Genomic DNA, 21,213 nt, shown 5'->3' with positions numbered 1-21,213 from the left:
GAAATGGAAAAGACCTAATTAGGTCATGCCATGCCCCTGGCATATTTCCTAATTCTCTGTCCAGGCTAGTTTTATAAGGTGCAAGTGACAGGGTCTTTATCTCTTCCTTTGTAAGACTATTTTGTGATAGTAGAATAACTACCAACCCTGCTTCTGCTGTTTTTGATGAAATATCAGCTGAGTCTGGCTGGGAGCCCTGTCTACATTTACCTGTCTGCAGGCTACAGTACCTGCTTTTGGCTGGCCAGGAAACGGCATTACTAACTTGACCTCCCAGGTGGAGGAAAGGTAATAGGAAGTAGATAATTACACTGTAGGTAGGAAAGGAAGAAAATAACTAAGGGGAAGTAACAACAGCAATTTTGCTGTTATTTTAAGGGATCCTGGAATGCCTTTGGTCCCAACCATACAGAATAAATAATTTAGCAGTAAAAATAGGATTCAAAAAGTACTGACAGATCTAGCCATGTAGAATTCTCTATTTCACACATTCTTCTGATCACATTGGAGCTGCTTGTTGCTGTGACGTGACACAGGGGCATGAAACCTGAGACAGAGAATCCTACAAGACGATATCTTCAAAAAAAGAAGAATTATGAATAACTTTTGTTTTTAATTTCTTTATTGGTGAAAAACATAAAACTACACAAAGTCAGCATGGAGAAAAAAAAACTTTCCTTAGCTAAGTTTTTATTAGAATCTCCACTGTACATTTCTCCTTATGTAATAACCTTACCAAATATCACATTTAATAATGAGATGCTCCAGTAATTATTATATTGTCCTTTACAGAAATGAAAATACAATGAAAGAGCCTTAAAATGCATTAGTTCTACATTTTGTTTCCCTCTGTGAACGTTTATATATAAAGAGCTTCTGATCAGAAGGGAGATGGGGCTGTATCCTCTGATGGTATGAGAGAGCTATGCTGATTCACACCAGCTGAGGATCTGGTTTGCTATCTTAATAAGGTTTAAGACAATTGTTTACCAACAACAAATGGCCAGATGTTGAGTCCTGACTGAGGCAAAGTTCCCATTCTCTTCTATGTGTGGTTTGCCTGAGTAAGGATTACAGTACTGATCCCCAATGGTTTTGCTTGAGTAAGGATTGCAGGGTTGGGCCCCAAATAGTTAACTATGTAGAGCAAACTATATTTTCATATCCAGAGTGTGTATCCAGTGGGCTCACTTTAAATGTCTTCTCTGGCTTTAAAGCTTTCAGAGATAGTCCCTATATTTAAAATGAAGAAAACTGCTGAAACCACGAATCTCTCAGGAACTTGAAGGCATTTTTTGAATGCACCTACTGTGCTGCTGTTGAGTTTTCACCTCAGCAGTTCAGAGTCCTACAGTGCTTGTGGACATCTCCTATTGTTGGTCCACTGGAGCAGGAAGGAAGCGCCTGGGTTCAGTTCCTGGTGTTCTGTAAAGCCTCTATGAGAGTTTTGTTATACTCTGCAATCTGCTTACTCACATTCTTCATTACTGGCTGGTAGTCACTCTCCTGACTTTTTGTTGCTATGACTGATTAAAAGAGTTAAGGACAGTAACTGGCAAGAAAAATACTAACCTAATTAGAGATCATAAGGGACTTATACTACAAGAAGTCTCCTTCTAGAAAAATTGTCAAGGCTTGCAGATAATGGAAAAGCACTAATTGTATCTAAAGAACTACACCACTTTAACAGGTTAGCCATTGTATTACACTAAGGGCTTGTCTATGAGGTGTGTTGGCCCACGCCAGAGGAGTATAAATTCTAGTGCCCACTAGTGTATTGAGCATTAAGGGTACATTACACAGTGAGCAGCAGCCTCTAGGCTCTAGTGTTCCAAACAGTACTTCATTAATGCGCACTAGGGAACTTTCAGTGTATGCCAGCGGGGTCCACACAACCCACTTAGGGTGCATCTACACAGTGAGCGGCAGCAAGTCTCAGAGGCCAGACCAACAGACTTGGGCTCATGCTATGGTGCTAAAAACAGCTGTGTAGATATTGCAGCTCAGGTTGAAGCCCAGGCTCTGAAGCCCATCTCCCTCCATCCTGGACATCTACATAGCTTTTTGAGCACTGTTTAGACAAATCCGAAATGTGCTGGAAAAGTTACTGATGTATCTTTTGTTCTCTATATGCATTGCTTCTGCAGGTCCACGTTGGGAGACCATACTCACTGCCACATGGCGAATGAATCCGTTTCAAAGGAGTTACCTGTTGTGGGAGGGTGTGCATGTCCCCGCGTTCCAGCATTCTAGAACCAAGGATATAAAAGCCCCTATCCTGACAACTGTTCCTTCTCTTTCTGCCAGGCCAAGCAGACGTGAAACTCAACCCCTCTTTGTTTTGGGATCTGTGCTTGGACACTTGGTATACTGTCTGACTTAGAAGTAGTTTCTAGCGTAAGGTTATAGTTAGAGGTTTGGGTGTTTTTTTTTTTAATTTTGTGTTTGGACTTTTCCTGATAGTTAGCTTCTTTCTTCCATGGCAGATGGTTAAAGATGTCAGGGTCTAAGATTTCTTGTCTTGACAAAATATCCCTGTGGAGGAAAGGATCCCAAACCCAATCATGTAATGCCAGGAGGCTCTTCTGGATCTTAGCCAAAGAAGTCCCAGGATCTGATCAGGGAATGACCAGTCATGTGGTGCTGGGAGGCTCTTCTGGGTCTAAGCCCACCAGCAGAAGTTCTCTCACCTGCCAGTACAGGAGGTCATAAGATCCTTTGCCCAGGAGCAGAGCAGACACTCCTCTATGAGTTTGGGGGTTTCTTGGTTATACCTGATTCTACTCCTAAGAATAACAGGAAGCACAGGGGCAAACAAAAATAGGACCCATTGCCACATGGTAGGGTACTGAATCTCATAGTAGGCATCTGCAGAGGTAATAGATCTTGTATATGAAAGAGAATCAGATTTTATTTTAAACTAATCCTTCATCGATTGTATTCAAGGACAGAAAGCAAGCACATGGTTCACTGAGGTATCATATTTTACTGCATGTCAGGTTTTAAAAAAATAATTGAGTTTAATGGTAATCACAATTTTTCTCCGCACAATAATTTGAAACTGATAGCAAGGACTTTAAAAAAATTAAACACGACAATCAGTTTGTGGAATTCATTGCCCCCAAGTATAATTGTGATCAAGGAGGAGGATTTAAATAAAAGGACTAGACACTTAGCTGACTAAAGAGAACTATTACAATAGATAGGATAATTTTTGTTTTAAATGGAATATAAACTTTCATGCAATGGGGCATAAGTCAACTACAAAGGACTGGTCTACTCTACAAAGTTAGGTTGACTTAAATTAACTATGTTGTTCAGGACTGTGAAAAATTTCATGCCTTGTGCAATGTAATTAAGCCAGCCTAAGTGTAGACACCATTAGGTCGACAGAAGAATTCTTTGTGGAGCTACTACCACCTCTCAGAGAGGTGAATTTACTACAACAATGGAAAACCCCATTCCATCGCTGTAGTATTAAGTGTCTACAGTACAGTGCTACAGCAGCGCAGCCTCAGCTGTAGCATTTCTAGTGTAGACATGTCCTAACTGACATGGGTTAGGGAGGAATTTCTCCTGTGGGCAGGTTATTACATAATTGTCATTACAGGTTTTCTTGTACTTTCTTCTGAAACATCTAGTATTGTCCACCATCTGAGACAGGACAATGGACTAGACCACTGGTCTGATCGGGTATTGAAGTTTCTATGTACCTACAATATTTTGAGCTGTAATGGTATAACAGTGATCTCACTGTGTCTCTAATTCTTCAGTGCTACTGTTTTTAGGTCATTTTGTAAGAAGGGAGTTTACTTTAGTAACTTTTTAGTCCCTGGATAATAAAATTAATATACGATTATGCACTATTCATATCTCTGCAATAACTAGGGACAGTAGTGCAAGTTAAGGACAAAATGTCAGCTCTCATTTAGAATGGCTATGCTTTTGTTAGTTTAAAAACCCATTTAAAACTATTTTATGGCAGTCCTTTGCAATGAATGTTCTTTGAAAGTGTCATTACCACTAGCTTTTGGAAAGTTTTATCTCAATATGTGTGGGTCTAATTCTGCTGTCACATAAGCAACTCTCATTGCATTTAATGAGAAAAAACACCTGAAAGCAGTATTTGGCCCTTTGTGGGTTTTGTTTGCTGTATTTTACATACTGTAAAATGTCATGCATAGTTATGGAGCTATGTACATTTAAAAAAATCATTGCCTTTGCTGGAAAGCTAAGTATAAGAATCGGCTGGCGTAAGAATAATCACTGAAGAAAACCAATGGGTGATAAACGCAAGAGCACAGGAGAAAGCATATGCAGTGTACAGCTGGTCTTTTAGTGATCAAATAAAAATACTGGAAGCTTGGAATACTATAAGGAGCCATTTAATGCTGGAGGTTGCCTAATGAGTTTCAGGTTTCATTGTATATAAAGGTCTATCCATCAAACAAACATTTGCAAGACCCATTATCCCCCTTCTTCACCCTGCTGTAAAACTGTCCTGATTGACTTTGCTTTTGGGAGGAAAAGGCTTTCTCAGTCAATTACTATACTGTATTAATTGTCAGCATTTTTTTAAAAAAAGGATACATTCTTTCATCACAAAGTTATTTTGCTCGTGGTGCTGCCACTTCCTTTCCAAATTTGTAAGCTGAAAACACAAAAAGAAAATGTTAAGAACCGCCACAAATGAAAACAGACGCACAACCATTTATACGAAAAAAGCCCCCCAACTTGTCTTATTGATACCTCACATTCTATCAAAACTGTAAGACCATGGTTACAACACAAGAAAACTAGAAGATAAACAATTGGGAAGGATTTTTTAAATATCCCATAATATATATGTATGTAAATGTAGCCCTCACATAGCTACTGCTCTGCTGTTTGCACAAAAATGAAAATACTGAATATAACTGGTATGGAACATGAAAAACTGGATGATTATTTGAGATTTCTGTCATCTCTGAACAATCATAACAGCATCACAGAAAAGATGAACATGGGAGGAAGATATAAATTCTTATCTTTTCATATCACTGAAAGATGATCTGTTTGCAAAATCACCACTGATACAATATATCCTGGCACTGTCTTGGACCCAACAGCAGTACAGAAAAAACTTCCTTATTTCCATAGCTGAATTTCCTGTCTGATGCCAGAAGCTGTGATAAGAGCAGAGCTGTAGTGAGAAGATTGTAAGACTGTGGGTTATATGTTGGCACTTCTTCAATTCTTTCAGCATCAACAGGAAGCTAATGTGGATATTATATTATATTTCTCACAATACATTTTATAGTATTAAATTGTTTTTCTGATGCTACTATTCAAGGTTTTTTATTTCAAGGTATGTAGACCCCTTTAAAGGTATTTTTAAAAATAAAGGTTGAAAATCATCATTCTAAAACCAAATGTTAAAGGAGAGCCACCAATATTGATACGTTTGAGGATGAAAATCAGTTCTTAAGCTGAATGATTGAGAATAGATGCTGTGTTACAGCTTTCCCTACCCTGTACCAAAATTATCTTTATAATGAAAAATCTGTCCATATACCCCCATCCCTTTTTTTATCCCTAGTTCAAAGCAAACATGAATTCTGCTGTTTGTGTAAGTTATAAAACAAGATATTTGTGATCAATTACATACTACATCCACTATGGGTGCTGCCAAATGCAATATACATAGTAAAGGCAACTGAATTTGAAATATTGTATATAATATAATATAATTATAATAGAGATTGAAGAAAATGATCAGCACTTTTTTATATAGCTTCTTGTATGATGCACTCTACATAGTAAAATACTTTTAAGGCCACTGTTTTCAATCTTATCAAGGGTAAACTCTCAAATCATATAAAGCCTGTCTACATTTCCGTATGATTGATATATAAAAAGGATGTACGCTGTACATCAATAGCTATGCAGACTGGCAAAATGGCTAATCAGTCATCTTGGGATCTTACTTTCCTTCAAGCTAAGCTCTTTTTAGAATATGATAATTACGTTGAAGGAGAAATTCTTATTTATGGAAGAGAACATAAGCATTCTTATATACAATGCTGAAACAGAAGAGTTGCAGCTAATCAAAGTGAAGGGATGCTGTACAGTTACTGATGGCTGCACATTTTTATCCCAGTTAAACAGCTGTCTGAACCCTGACTGGCTGTCAGTGGGCAAATTACATAATCAATATGGACAAGATCTGATAGCCTTACTCAACAGCACCCAGGAGTAGTCCTATTAAAGTGGCTCAGTTTGAATACTGCCCAGTGCTCTGACTAGTTGGCAGACACTACACAGAGTTTGTAGATTTGCATAATCACTGAATGGTTATTTCTACTTTATATATTCAACCATCTCTGTTCTGATTAGTTCATGTATTCAGAATTTAAATTGTTTCCCAACAATAAAGATGACACGTCAGCTTCTTACTCCCTGAAGCTGAAGTAGAAAAAAATCCAAAATTTACATGAAAGTGGAAAAAAAAAAACCAACAACAACCCCAAAACACAATAAGAATGTGGCTGGAAGAGAAATCAGTTCCCATCCTCTCTCTGTCTCTCTCTCTTTTTCTTAAAGCCAATCTGTTTTCCTCCTTCCTCCCATCTCTACAGTCGGTAAAGCTCTTGTTGCCAAAATGATAGTAATCTATTTGTATATAATATGTATATTGGAAGACTCCAAGGTGGTGGAGAGTTTAAAAGCCTCTTCCCTCCTGATTCACTTTTGAAACACAGTGTAAATAAAAATGTATATGAAAGTTATTGGGGGGGAAAGAAGCCTTGCTGGCCTGTAGGAAGGGGAATGAAAAGCAAAAAGAGAAAGAAAAGTGTTAGGGGAGGAGGGGAAGGAAGGGCTTATAAACTGCATTTAAAAGCAAAAAATTACCTTTTGCCAGTTTGGTTTCTGTAGTTTCTCCACTTTCATTTAAAAAACAATGTTTCATAAAAAAAATTCTGAATGGTTATGCTGATGATTGTTTAAAAGGTCCTTCTGAACATAGTAATAACCTTATTCTATTCTCAACATTTGAGCTCATTCAGCCTAGGATACAGCTATTAAGTGGGAACGACCCTCTAGTGATAATGTTATGCCTGTGTTTATTAGGCTTTAAATCAACTAGATAGCTACAGATACAATATTGCACTGAAATACAGGTCAGAAGAATCACAGGACTTTAAATAAACTAACATTGTATGTCTCTATTCTTCAGATTCCTCTGAAAAGGCAGGTCAAGCCAAATAATACAAGAACACACTCCAAAAAGAAAAAGATGGGAAAATTTAAGAAATGCAAACTATTCTAATGCACTACTTTTTTGTGTTTATAATCCTGGGTTCAAATTTGGTTTTAATTACAATATTTTTAATCCTAAAATCTTTAATAGGGCAAGATTATAATCTGAGTAAGAACCATAGGATTTGACCCAATATTTGTGCCAAATAAAAATTTCTCTTTGGAATGCAGGTGGAGAGGAATCTAGATCATTCTGCCGTATCTGTGTTGGCTCTACAATGCTAACAGAAGAAAAAAGAAATAACAAATTGTGAGTCTGACTACAGGTGAGGAGAACATCTATTGAGTAAAAAGGTGCTTTTTTTTTTTTAACATAATTATGTTTCTGATTATCAGCACATTTTAAATGTTGCCAACATACAACACATAGCAAACATGTTCTCTGCCCCAAGAGCTTACATTCTAATTAGGCAGCCCACACAGTACAAATACATAAATGCAAAAGATGACTGGATGACGGTCTAGACTGGCCAAAGTACAGTTGTTTTATAGTATGAAGTACATGCTTCTTTCTCTGGTGGTTTATCAATGAAAGACTACACAGGAGTAGTTGGTCGTAAGAGGGATTTTACTAAAGAAAGGCATAAACTGGTGGAGTTTCAATTCAGGTCCAAACACAAGCTACGTACTTATTACAAAATCAAAAATTCATCCTTCCTGGAGTCTATTTTTATTAACTAAAAGATACTACATAAAACTGAGCCTTTGCCCTCTCCCTAGGCTTGAATGCTCCTAGGATACTTGCTCTCAGAAACAGCGTGTCCCATGATGTCTGATGGGGTTCATCCTTGGTACTGCTAAACAATTACAGTGTTTATCCTAGGATCCTAAAAACATTTCTTAAGTGTGATTTAGTGTTTTTGCCTTTGGAGTGCAATAAATTGTTCCAAAAGTTTGGTATTTTCTATACGCTAAATAGGGGACGATGCCCCTTATAAGAACTTTTATCGCCCCTCTCCAAATTGCTCAGTATTTTATAGGCTGGAGAAAACATATTGCCATGGCCTCTTTGCACCAGCCAGTCAGCCCTGAGAAAAGTCAAGCCTGACCCTGAGCTCCTGCAGCAGCACCAGCACGGCTGGAGAGGAAAAATGAGGACTTTGAACAAAACTAAAATGAGTATTTAACAAGGGACTTGCAAATTTTTGACATAAGACTGGTCTCAACAGTTGAAATCGTTGGCTTTCAATACATTGATCAGGGAAGGGGGGTTTGTTAACATTCAGTTGAACAAACTAGAGGATTTGGGCATGGAATTCCGATACACAGCTTTGAAAACTTACTCCAGAGTCTATGCATTCCTCTAAAAAACCCTAACTGATTCATTCAAATATAGTTTCATGTATTTGAGAAACACAAGACCTGGAATGAAACAATCGAAGAAACACCTATTTTGAACTATACCTGGGAATGTGTCTCATTTTCCTCAAGTTGTGTCTTTAGTGTTTCATACTCTGCGTTCAGTTGTTCCATTATTTTCTTGAAGGCATCTCTACGTTTTATCAACCTTTCTTTCTCCTCATGGAGTTTCTAGAGGAAGAAAAGCAAAATGGATCAAACTGGCCTTAAGGTACTGTGCTTCCATTAAACCTGCCAATTCCTTTGAATCTAAGAATTTCTAATATACTCATCACCACAGTGATCTCCTACTTTCCCACAGGAATCCATTCAAATTTACTATGGACTGGTGGTCCCAACTGTTCAATTGTTTTCAATTTAACTTTCCAGGAGCTACTTTCTTTTTCCACCCCCTAAACAAGAAGGTATACAGAAAGAATTCAGAACGTGTTCTACAAATATCACAAAAACGACACCAACACTTAGCGTGAGAAGTTGCATTTAATACCTGTGCACAAGATGTAGCCGTTAAAATGCACACTTGGTGATGTGAAATGAGGCACAAGTGTCCACAGTCTCTTTCGTGTCATGACAGCATGCAATGAGACTGGACAGAGCCCTGACGCTCAGGAGACCTGGGCTCTAGGCTTGATTCTGCCAATGGCCTGTTCAGTGAGTTTGGACTAGTCACTTCAACTCTCTGTGCCACAATTTCCCCATCTGTAAATTGGGGATAACGATACTAACCTCTTTGGTAAAGCAATTGGAGATCTATTGATGAAAAGAGCTACATAAGAGCTAGGTGTTGTTATTGTTATTACTATGTCAAATATAATGGAGGTGAATTTGGTGTCATTTGCTTCAAGCCTTCAAACAAATTACTTCCCAACATTGTTTTGAAAACAAAGATATAAACCAGACTCTGTCTGAACATAGCATGACAAATACAGTCTCAGAATATTAATGGCTGAGCTCTGAACACAGGCAATGTTGTTGTTGTTATTTGTATTGTATTGAGCCTCAGGCATGACCTAGGGTCCCATTGTGCTAGGTGCCGTACAAACACGGAACAGAAAGGTGTTCTCTGCCCAAAGAACTTACAATGTAAGTATTATATGGAGATATACCTATCTCATAGAACTGGAAGGGACCTTGAAAGGTCATCAAGTCCAGTCCCCTGCCTTCACAGCAGGACCAAGTACTGTCCCTATCTAGGTAGTGCTAACAGATACTGCTGTTATTACCTTTTTCTTCTCTTCTCCTGATGCTTTCAGAGCTGGCAAATTATTGTACATCTTCAAGTCCTTTGTCATCTGTTCAATTTTTTCTTTGAGAGAAGCCTGTTCATCGACCATCTTACCCTCCAACAATTCCATTTTCTGCAGGTCCATTCGCAGTCTTTGACTATCTGGAACACAAGGAACAAATGTTATAAGCAACAGTAACTTTTCTTCATGATAGTATTAGCCAATGCACAAAGATTTAACTCCCAATTTTCCACTACACAGTGCACCAGCCAAATCCTGCTTGCCTTATTCACATTGACACCCCTGGGACTATTCATGAGAATAAGTAAGCAGGATTTGGCCCAACGTACAGTGCCATTTGTCAAAAGATATTATACAATTATTACAGATACTGAAGACTAGAGAGTCTAAGTCTAAGGAAACGCAGTGGTGATCTGAGATACTACAGGGTGGTAATTCCATTCTGCTTTTGTTAATATTTACTTCCTTGTCAATTTCAGGTTTTACTGTACCAGCACATTAGTACAAAATGTTGGTTGCAAACTATACAGGTGCCTATCTGTTTATTTTTAAACTGTTTCCATTCAATTTTTTAAATCATATAAATATTTCTGTTTTCATTTTTAAAAGAGTCTTGTTTTTATACTACTAAATTTAGGGTCAAATTTGCCCTGGACACTGGCTTTATAAATGAGGAACCATTCCAAAGCCTTAGATTAATAAGAATTGGTATATGTCACAACTGAAAAGATCATAATGCACTGGAATACTGTGTTCAATTCTGATCACCACACCTCAAAAACGATAAAACAGAATTAGATGGGATTCAAATATGGATGATCAGAAGGATCAAAGCCATGGAAAAAGTCTTAAATGAAGAGAGATGTAAGGGACTGTTTACTTTAGAGAGGAGATGAATAAGAGGGGACATGACAATGGTATACAAAATAATGAATGGTGTAGAGAAGGTAGATTGGGAACTTGCTTAATCACATACTTAGCACTAAATGCTATAAATGATGATAAAAAACCTTTAAAATGTGAACTGCTTACAATAATTAGATGAAAATATCTGTAGAAGTAGTTTTGAATTTTCTCAAAATTGAAATGCATATGTAAGATTTTTTGCCTTTAATTAAAAATAAAACAGATACAGGACCAACTAAAATTCATTTTTGGTGGATAAAAGTAATCAAAAAATCCTAAAAATGTTAGAAAAAGATTCCTGTAATGCAATATCAGTATGCTGATAATGCTGGAGTAGACAGCTAAGGAATATTCCTATCCAAGCACACTTTCTAGAGAAAAAGGAAGAAGCTGTTTGGAGAAGGTAAAATTTATGCTCATATATATATAAAATATATATAAAAGAAACTAAAAACTTCTCTAGGGGAAAAGACAGGAAGAGGATGCAGCCCAGTTCCTTCTGATATGCCATTAAGTTGCAGAGTTTAGCAGGCAGTGTGTACACAGTAGCAAAGTCTGAGACCAAACTGCTTTGACCCAGGAAAATGTTTCTGGGAAACTATGCCATCAGCACATTTGTTTACTCTCTGTAGTTTCCTTTTTTGTTTTTAAAAAAAGGACTCTGCTGATGGCCTTTTATATCTTTGAGGTGGCAAGAAAATCTGGAAATCCACATTTTAATACCAATGGAAGAATTTTGCAGATTACTGTACTATAATTCAAGGTTTGGGAAGCACTCCAACTGGGGGGGAATTGTACAATCATTTTACTTTAAAAGAGCCCCTATTATGTTTATTATGGAACCTTTATTGTGGTTCCCAGTTCCAGGAATTTTCTTTATAAATAGTTTAAATTATCTGATTAAATTGTAGACTCTAAACTTTTTCAAGAAAGAAACGTTGTTTTCATACAATGTCCCTACAACATCTAGCACTGTTAGGGTATTACTGTAATGTAAAATAAAAATAATAAATATGCTTAGTTAAAATGCTCATAAGAAAAATATATTTCATATCTTGCCCTATAGTGCAAGGGTTAATTTTTCAAAATAGACACCTATGTTGTGACTGCAAAATATGTATTTGCAAATTAATTTGTTACAAAATATCCAGAGGCACATGGAAAACAGGCAATTAACATCATATTTTGTGTACAGCAATTACTTCTTTGCAGATACATATTTTGCAGTCACAACACAGAAGCCTATTTTGAAAACTGGTAGCAAGTACAGGCTGTGGTAGTCACCAAACAAAATGATTTATGATTATTGCAGCTTCCTTTCAGTAAGCAAACAAGGAAAACTTTGCTCAATCAGTAATGATACTGGCAAAGGTTTAGATTATGACAATAACAACACCATAAACAGCACAAATAAAGAATTAAATAGAGATCTCTATCACTAAACCACAAGAAAAAAAAATCTCTGCTTTTAGAAAATATAGGCCTGATTCCCAAACTTTTACTCACATATCTAATGTGAATGCAGTCTTAACTTTATGCATATGAGTAGTCCCACTGATGTCAACAGGAATATTTTTGTGTTTTAAGTTAAGAATGTGCATGCCTGAGAATTTGATCTTGACGATTTACAAGGCAAGGTTGGGCCATCCACATTATAGCTGCCAGGAATCCTCTTTGGGATATGTCTACACAGCAGCTAGAGCAGGGATCGGCAACCTTTGGCCCGCAGCCCCCCAGGGTAAGCCCCCTGGCGGGCTGGGCTGGTTTGTTTACCTGCCACATCCGCAGGTTCAGCCGATTCGCTGCTCCAGGCCAATGGGGGTGGGGGGAGCGGCAGCCAGCACATCCCTCGGCCTGTGCCACGTCCCGCCGCCCCCATTAGCCTGGGACGGTGAACCGCAGCCAGTGGGAGCCACGATCGGCCGAACCTGCGGATGTGGCAGGTAAACAAACCGGCCCGGCCTGCCAGGGTGCTTACCCTGGCGGGCCGCGGGCCAGAGGTTGCTGATCCCTGAGCTACAGCCTAAGCCCCGCGAGTCCATGGGGCTGCTTCATTGCTGTGTAGACTTTTGTGCTTGGGCTGCAGCCTGGGCTCTAGGACCCTTGCAGGGTATGAGGGTCCCAGAGCTCAGGTTCCAGCCCAAGCCTGAAGTCTACACAGCAATGAAACATCCCCATGAGCCCGAGTTGGTTAGCACAGGCCAGCGCAGGTTTTTCTTTGCTGCATAGACATACCCTTAGAAAAGCACTAACAAAACGTAAGTATAAGCAACATTATGGGGTCCATTTTCAAACTGATACATGGTTATTTCACTGCACGGCTCTCTACTACTTTCTATTAAATGTTATTTTAAAATTTATGAAGAGCCTAGAGTTTGAGTCAGTTGCTAATAAATCAAAATAAATAAATAAAGCAAACGCCTACTAATGCAATGGGAAGTGCAATACACAATATTAAAATGCACTCTTAATATGTCCTAAACCAAGTAAGCAAGAAAATCAGTTATTGCTAATAGTCAGAGAAATAGTCTTCTTATGATGAATTATAAATCATTTGTGTTAGCACTAATAGGAGTTATTATATAAAGGCACCAAAAGAAGATACATCCCTCAGTATTTGCATTGCCTCACACCCTAGCTCAGGGGTGGGCAAACTTTTTGGCCCGAGGGCCACGAGGGGTTCGGGGTGCGGGCTCTGGCCTGGTGCCGCTTCCCTGGAGCAGCTCCAGGGTGGCAGCGGCGCGCACAAGGGCCAGGGCAGGCTCCCTGCGTGCCCTAGCCCCGCGCTACTCTGGCACCACGTCCCTGCGGCCTCTGGCGGATGGGGGGCAGAGGGCTCCACACGCTGCACTCCCTTGCGGGTACCTCCTCCGAAGCTTCCATTGGCCGTGGTTCCCCGCTCCCAGCCAATGCGGGGGGAGGTATCCGCAGGGGAGGGCAGCGCACAGAGCCCTCTGTCCCTCCTCCCCCAGGGGCCGCAGGGACGTGGTGCCGGCCGCTTCCAGCAGCGGCGCGGGGCCCGTGGCGCCACAGGGGTGGCAATCCAATGGGCCAGATCCAAAGCCCTGACGGGCCGTAGTTTGCCCACCCCTGCCCTAGCTACAGTGTTTTAGCATACATGGTATGCAAGATCACCAACCCTGTACTCTGTCGTGTATTCTATGACTCTCATGTTATTTTATTTTTAAAAAGGAAGGAATTTGCAAATTCATACATTATATGCCTCACCTGTACTCAAATTTTTAGCGGTGCTCTGTGATTTTTGCATTTCATTTGATTTGAAAGTGAGGTCTTCCTGCATGATCTTCAGCTCTTGATTGGTAACAGAGGAGATTTGTTTCATACGATTGACATTCTGTTCATTTACAGAAATAAGAACAGTAAATTAGAACATCTGATATCTTTGCAGCTATGAGTGTTCACCGGAAAGCAAGAAAAAAGCTCTGCTAATACATCACGTATGACTTAACTCTTTTACAACACTCTTGGACAAAATATTTTTAAATAGTTTGAGACCATTTAAATATAATGATTTTCTATTTCAGGTCTGCCAGCCTGAACTGTGTCCCTTTTATAACTGATGTATTGATATACCATTGAGGATGAAGTAGGGATGTTTAAATGACATTGCCTTAGATATTATTTCACTTGTGGTAGAGTCATTGTACTATAAAGTAAAGCCCTACTTCATTTGTGATATTGCAGAAATTGTGGATCATGCAATACTAGGCTTCCCCCACAATTTTGATTTTAATTAGCTTAGGCCTGGTCTACACTAGGAGGTTATGTCGAATTTAGCAGCGTTAAATCGAATTAACCCTGCACCTGTCCACACCACGAAGCTATTTAGTTCGACATAGAGGTCTCTTTAAATCGATTTCTGTACTCCTCCCCGACGAGGGGAGTAGCGCTAAATTCGACATGGCCATGTCGAATTTGGGTAGGTGTGGATGGAATTCGACGCTAATAGCTCCGGGAGCTATCCCACAGTGCACGACTCTGTTGACGCTCTGGACAGCAGTCCGAGCTCAGATGCTCTGACCAGACACACAGGAAATGCCCCAGGAAAATTTGAATTCCTTTTCCTGTCTGGGCAGTTTGAATCTCACTTCCTGTTTGGACATCGTGGCGAGCTCAGCAGCACTGGCAACGATGCAGAGCTCTCCAGCAGAGGTGACCATGCAATCGCAGAATAGAAAGAGGGCCCCAGCATGGACTGATCGGGAAGTCTTGGATCTGATCGCTGTGTGGGGTGACGAGTCCGTGCTTTCGGAGCGGCGATCGAAAAAACGGAATGCGAAGATCTACGAGAAGATCTCCAAAGCCATGACAGAGAGAGGATACAGCCGGGATGCAATGCAGTGCCGCGTGAAAATCAAGGACCTGAGACAAGGCTACCAGAAGACCAAAGCGGCAAACGGACGCTCCGGATCCCAGCCCCAGACATGCCGTTTCTACGAGGCACTGCATTGCATTCTAGGTGCGGCCGCCACCACTACCCCACAACTGACCGTGGACTCTGACGATGGGGTATTGTCGACGGCCGCTTCCTCGGAGATGTTCGTGGACGGGGAAGATGAGGAAGGAGATGAGGAGGACGAGGCAGTCGACAGCGCTTACAACGCTGATTTCCCCGACAGCCAGGATCTCTTCATCACCCTCACGGAGATCCCCTACCAACCCTCCCAAGGCGTTAACCGTGACTCTGAATCAGGGGAAGGATCAGTCGGTAAGTGTTTTAAACATGTAAACATTTATTTTGAACAGAACAGGAATGGAATATTAACAATGGGTTTTTCATGATTACTTTGCCCTAGGCGCACTACTTTTTAGTCCTTGCCAGTGCAGCTACTGGAAAATTCTGTCAATATGTCCGGGGATAGAGCAGAAATCTTCCTGGGACATCTCCACGAAGCTCTCCTGGAGGTAATTTGAAAGCCTTTGCATTAGGTTCCTGGGGAGAGCGGCCTTATTGTGTCCTCCATGGTAGGAAACTTTTCCACGCCAGGCTAGCAGCAAGTACTCTGGGATCAGTGCCTCGCACAGCATGGCCGCATACGGCCCTGGTTTTTGCTGGCATTCACGCAGCATGCGGGCTTTCTCAGTGTCCGAAATCCTCATCAGAGTGATATCACTCATGGTGACCTGCTTTAAATTAGGGGAATGTTAGTATTGGGACTGATTGCCTGTTCCTTTACATAACTGTAACCGGCGGTTTACCGCCACGCGGTGGAGGCAGGACAGGGGCAGCATACAGGGATCTTTCCCGGGGACAGCCGCGAGGGGGGTGGGATTGCCGGCAGCAGGAACTGGCCAACGCTAGGGGCATTGCTTTGAACGTGAAAGGAGGGCACTGCTATAAATTAAGCTTTCAGCAGCCAAAAGTCTACGGCTTACCATGTCCGCCTGCTACCCGAATTCCGCTGTCCTGCCCCGCTTGTGTGATCTGTACTCCAAGACCCCAGGCACTGAATGGGAAGGCCGAAAATTCGACCTTGTCCTGAATGCGCATGTGATAGGTGCTGTGCATGGTCTTGTTCACAGAGAAAGACTATGTTCATTGTTCACAAAAATGTATCTTTGTGAGGAATTCACTCCCTTTTTCCCATCCCACAGCTGCGAGTGTCTCCCGACCTACCCCGGCATCCCTCCCGAGCCAAGGCGGCACAGCAGACCCAGTGGAGGGAGAACATGTCACAATACCAGCGATCACACAGCGAACGGGAGGACAGGTGGCGGCAGGAAGACCAGCAGGCGACTCAAACGCTGCTTGGACTAATGAGGGAGCAAACGGACATGCTCCGGCGCCTTGTAGATGTTCTGCAGGACCGGAGGCAGGAGGACAGAGCCCCGCTGCAGTCTATCTCTAACCGCCCTCCCCCGCCACAAAGTCCCATCCCTCCCTCACCCAAAGTCCCAAGAAGGAGGGGCGGCAGGGGCCGTGAAAACAGTCACTCCACCTCTGCAGACTGCTCAATTACCAGACGGCTCTCATTCCCAAAGTTTTGATAAGTCCTTTCCTTCACTCCAAAAGCACCTCACCCAAGCCCCCGTCCCAGTGTCATCCCCTAACTGTCTAGTTGTTAATAAAAAACACGTTTCTGTTAATTACTGTTTCCGTCATGTTCTTTTAGAGGACAGTGTGTTTGAAGGGGGGAAAGGGGGTTGGTAATTGGAGAGGACAGTCACCTTTACCAGGGTACAGACACGGGGGCAGGTTCAGCAGCAGGTCACACACACACTGCAGTCACTAGGCACCCTGGTCAGTCTGGGAGGTGGTTTTCATGTTCTGTGTGGGGGGGCTATGTAAGTTTGTGGCGGGGTAGGGCGGTTACAGATCTTATGCAGCGGTCCTTAGCCTGGATGACAGAGCCACGCAGCAGGGGATCTGTAACCGTCCTACCCCGCCACAAAGTCACATAGCCCCCACACACAGAGTCCCGAAAAGGAGGGGTGGCAGGCTCCGTTGAAACAACCAGTCCACCACTGCGGACCGCTCTAGGAGCAGGAGCCTGTCATTCCTCGAGTTTAGAAGCGTCCTTTCCATCACTACACCCGCTCCCCACCACAGTCTGCGTCCCAGTTTCAACCCTTTTCCACGAAACCCTTAATAAAGAAAACGGTGTTAATGAACAAAGTTCCATTTATTTTATTTTTAAAGGTGTGTTGGAAGGGGGGAAACGGGGTGAAGGGGGTATGTAACTGGAGAGGATAGTCAACATTAACTGGGTAAAGAAACGGGGGCAGGTTCAGCTTCTCTTTAAACAAACTTAATAGTCACAGGTTACCCTGCTCACTCTGGAACCTAGCTTTCAAAGCCTCCCGGATGCACAGCGCGTCCCGCTGGGCTCTTCTAATTGCCCGGCTGTCTGGCTGGGTGTAATCAGCAGCCAGGCGATGTGCCTCAACCTCCCACCCCGCCATAAACGTCTCCCCCTTGCTCTCACAGAGATTGTGGAGCACACAGCAAGCTGCAATAACAATGGGGATATTGGTTTCGCTGAGATCAGAGCGAGTCAGTAAGCTTCTCCATCTCCCCTTGAGACGTCCAAAAGCACACTCCACCACCATTCTGCACTTGCTCAGCCGGTAGTTGAAGAGTTCTTTTTCACTGTCCAGGGCGCCTGTATAGGGCTTCATGAGCCAGGGCATTAGTGGGTAGGCTGGGTCCCCGAGGCTCACTATAGGCATCTCCACATCCCCAACAGTTATTTTGTGGTCCGGGAAGTAAATACCTTCCTGCAGCCGTCTAAACAGACCAGAGTTCCTGAAAACACGAGCGTCATGAACCTTGCCCGGCCATCCAACGTTGATGTTGGTAAAACGTCCCCTATGGTCCACCAGTGCTTGCAGCACCATTGAAAAGTAGCCCTTTCTGTTAATGTACTGGCTGGCCTGGTGCTCCGGTCCCAGGATAGGGATGTGAGTTCCATCTATAGCCCCACCGCAGTTTGGGAATCCCATCGCGGCGAAGCCATCTATGATGACCTGCGCGTTTCCCAGGGTCACTACCTTTGAGAGCAGTAGCTCAACGATTGCATTGGCTACTTGCATCACAGCAACCCCCACGGTAGATTTGCCCACGCCAAAGTGGTTCGCGACTGACCGGTAGCTGTCTGGCGTTGCAAGCTTCCAGAGGGCTATGGCCACTCGCTTCTGGACAGTCAGGGCTGCTCGCATCCGGGTGTCCTTGCTCTTCAGGGCAGGGGACAGCAGCTCACAAAGTTCAAGGAAAGTTCCCTTACGCATGCGAAAGTTTCGCAGCCACTGTGATTCATCCCAGACCTGCAGCACTATGCGGTCCCACCAGTCCGTGCTTGTTTCCCGAGCCCAGAATCGCTGTTCCACAGCATCAACATGACCTATTGCCACCATGATATCCACGGCGCGGGGTCCCGTGCTTTGCGAGAGGTCTGTGCCACTCTCAGACTTAATGTCCTCACCGCGCTGCCGTAGCCTCCTCACCCGATTTATCTGCATCTGCCTCTGGAAAAGGTGGACGATAAGGTGCGAGGTGTTGACAACGACCATAACTGCAGTGATGGTCACAGCAGGCTCCATGCTCGCAGTGCTGTGGCGTCCGCGCTGTCACTCACCAGAAAAGTGCGCGAACTGATTGCCCGCTGGCGCTTTCAGGGAGGGAGGGCGGGAGTGACGGTTGAATGACGACAGTTACCCAAAACCACCCTCGACACATTTTTTGCCCCAGCAGGCATTGGGGGCTCGACCCAGAATTCCAATGGGCAGCGGGGACTGCGGGAACTGTGGGATAGCTGCCCACAGTGCACCGCTTCCAATGTCGACGCTTGCCCCGTTAGTGTGGACTCACAAAGTCGAATTACTGTTCTTAGTGTGGATACACACGTTCGACTTCGTAAGATCGGTTCCACTAATTCGATTTAAGTAAAATCGAACTACTCTCGTAGTGTAGACATACCCTTACTTTGTGCAGTCCACAGTTTTACATACATTCTGAGTATGCAATTAGTACCGCACTAACATTCAATGCCTGTAAAATGTAAAAGGCTAAAATGACTTAACTCGATTTCTACAGCAGTTGTGTTAGGACTTTTAGCCTTCTGAATTTTATATTCTACCGGTCACTTTTTTTTAAGGGAATGTAATATAGTTGCAGCAAAATGTCTGGTTATCAAAAAAATTAGCAGGCATAACATAATATTGTTCCAGCAAATTTTTCTTAAACAAATACCTTTACTCTGCTTTTCCAAATTACGGCTATTAATAAAGGTCAATTATTACTTTTCTGCTATTTTCCAGCCACAATTATTTGACGATCATCCCGTGATTCAAGTAGGGTCTTAACTATGTGGGGGGAAAATGGTCAGGGCCTAAACTTTGGTTAAGCAGTCTGTATAGAATGGCCTGAACGCAGAAAAGTGGGGGGAGGAAGGTAGAAAAATAAGGGAAAAGAGAAATCATAAAAGCAGAACTAACTGTAGAAACTATAAAAGCAGAACTAACCATTTGTAATAACTTATGATTAATAGTTGCCAGGTGACAGAGCAAGAAACTGCAAAGGGCAAAAGTAAGGTAAAACAGAAAAGGCTTGCTTTGCTTTATTCCTTATATGGATGTAAAATTTTAAGGAAGCATATGTAATTTTTGTGGTTTTATCCTATATAAGCTCTCGCATTTTATCTGTCGGGGGGGTTCGGCTGCCTTGGCTGACTCCCCCATGCATGCATGTTTGATTGATCAATAAAGGAGCCTCAGGCTGTCTGATCCAAAATCAACCGTGTGGTCAATTTTCCACAACAACTACAAGGAAAATTTAATTCCCCTGTGTCATGGGACTTGCAGCACATCAACTCTTAAGCAACCTTCCTAGTAAAATAATTTGAAGTCATGGGGCATCATGTTGAAGAACAGTATCAAGGAGCTGGTAAAACACTATTTATTCAAAATAATACTTGGCTAAAAGATGCCTATGACAATCCTCTACAAATAGTTCAAAGGAATCAAAATCAAAGAAATGGAAGAGTTGTTTTGGGGAGAACTGGAAAAAAATATAGTATGATATTGATAGTGGGAAAATTCTAGCTGGACACCAGGAGCACATATAATTTAGAAACTCTACAGAAGGGAACTCCAGAAATACTTTTAATAGGTTAGGTAGAAGAAATTTCCTAAAAATAACATAAATTGGAATATGGAAAATAATCTAAGGGAGATGACTGAATCCTCCCCTTCATTTATGATGTTCAGACTTGGTCTGGATCAGGGGTGGGCAAACTACAGCCCGAGGGCTGCATCCGGCCCTGCAGATGTTTTAACCCGGCCCCCAAGCTCCCGCCGGGGAGTGGGGTCTGGGCCTTGCCCTGCTCCGACGCTGCAGCCAGGGAGCGGGGTCAGGGGCTTGGCCTGCTCTGCACGGGTCCCGGAAGCAGCGGCATGTCCCCCCTCCGGCTCCTACACGTAGGGGCAGCCAGGGGGCTCTGCAAGCTGCCCCCGCAGCTCCCATTGGCCAGGAACTGCGGCCAATGGGAGCTGTGGGAGCGGCGACTGCGGACAGGGCAGCGTGCAGAGCCAGCTGGCCACACCTCTGCAAAAGGAGCTGAAGGGGGGACATGCCGCTGCTTCTGGGAGCTGCTTGAAGTAAGTGCCACCCGGAGCCTGCACCCCTGACCCCCTCCCGCGCCCCAGCCCCCTGCCCCAGCCCTGATCCCCCTCCCGCCCTCCGAACCCCTCAGTCCCAGCCCGGTGCACCCTCCTGCACCTCCTACCCCTCATCTCCAGCCCCACCCAGAACCCGCACCCTCAGCTGGAGCCTCACCTCTCCCTCTCCCGCACCCTAACCCCCGCCCCAGCCTGGATCCCCCTCCCACACCCTGAACTCCTCATTTCTGGCCCCACCCCAGAGCCCACACCCCCAGCCAGAGCC

At 42.9% G+C, this 21,213-nt stretch overlaps 1 protein-coding gene across 2 annotated transcripts in view; it reads right to left on the bottom strand.

Moving 5' to 3' along the window:
- Positions 1-1,410: 1,410 nt before the first annotated feature.
- IFT74 (intraflagellar transport 74) overlaps positions 1,411-21,213 on the bottom strand; it is a 60,843-nt gene continuing 41,040 nt past the window's right edge. For both annotated transcript variants that reach the window (XM_065406480.1, XM_065406479.1), the window contains 5 exons: positions 14,040-14,166; positions 9,882-10,045; positions 8,704-8,829; positions 4,591-4,651; positions 1,411-1,526 (listed from right to left, as the gene is read on the bottom strand). In XM_065406480.1, coding sequence (XP_065262552.1) covers positions 1,411-1,526; positions 4,591-4,651; positions 8,704-8,829; positions 9,882-10,045; positions 14,040-14,166 — 594 coding nt within the window. The remainder of the gene's footprint in view (positions 1,527-4,590; positions 4,652-8,703; positions 8,830-9,881; positions 10,046-14,039; positions 14,167-21,213) is intronic.

The sequence above is a fragment of the Emys orbicularis genome, chromosome 6 (assembly GCF_028017835.1).
Source record: "Emys orbicularis isolate rEmyOrb1 chromosome 6, rEmyOrb1.hap1, whole genome shotgun sequence".
Taxonomy (NCBI): Eukaryota; Metazoa; Chordata; order Testudines; family Emydidae; genus Emys; species Emys orbicularis.
This window is presented reverse-complemented; position numbering and strand designations above follow the sequence as displayed.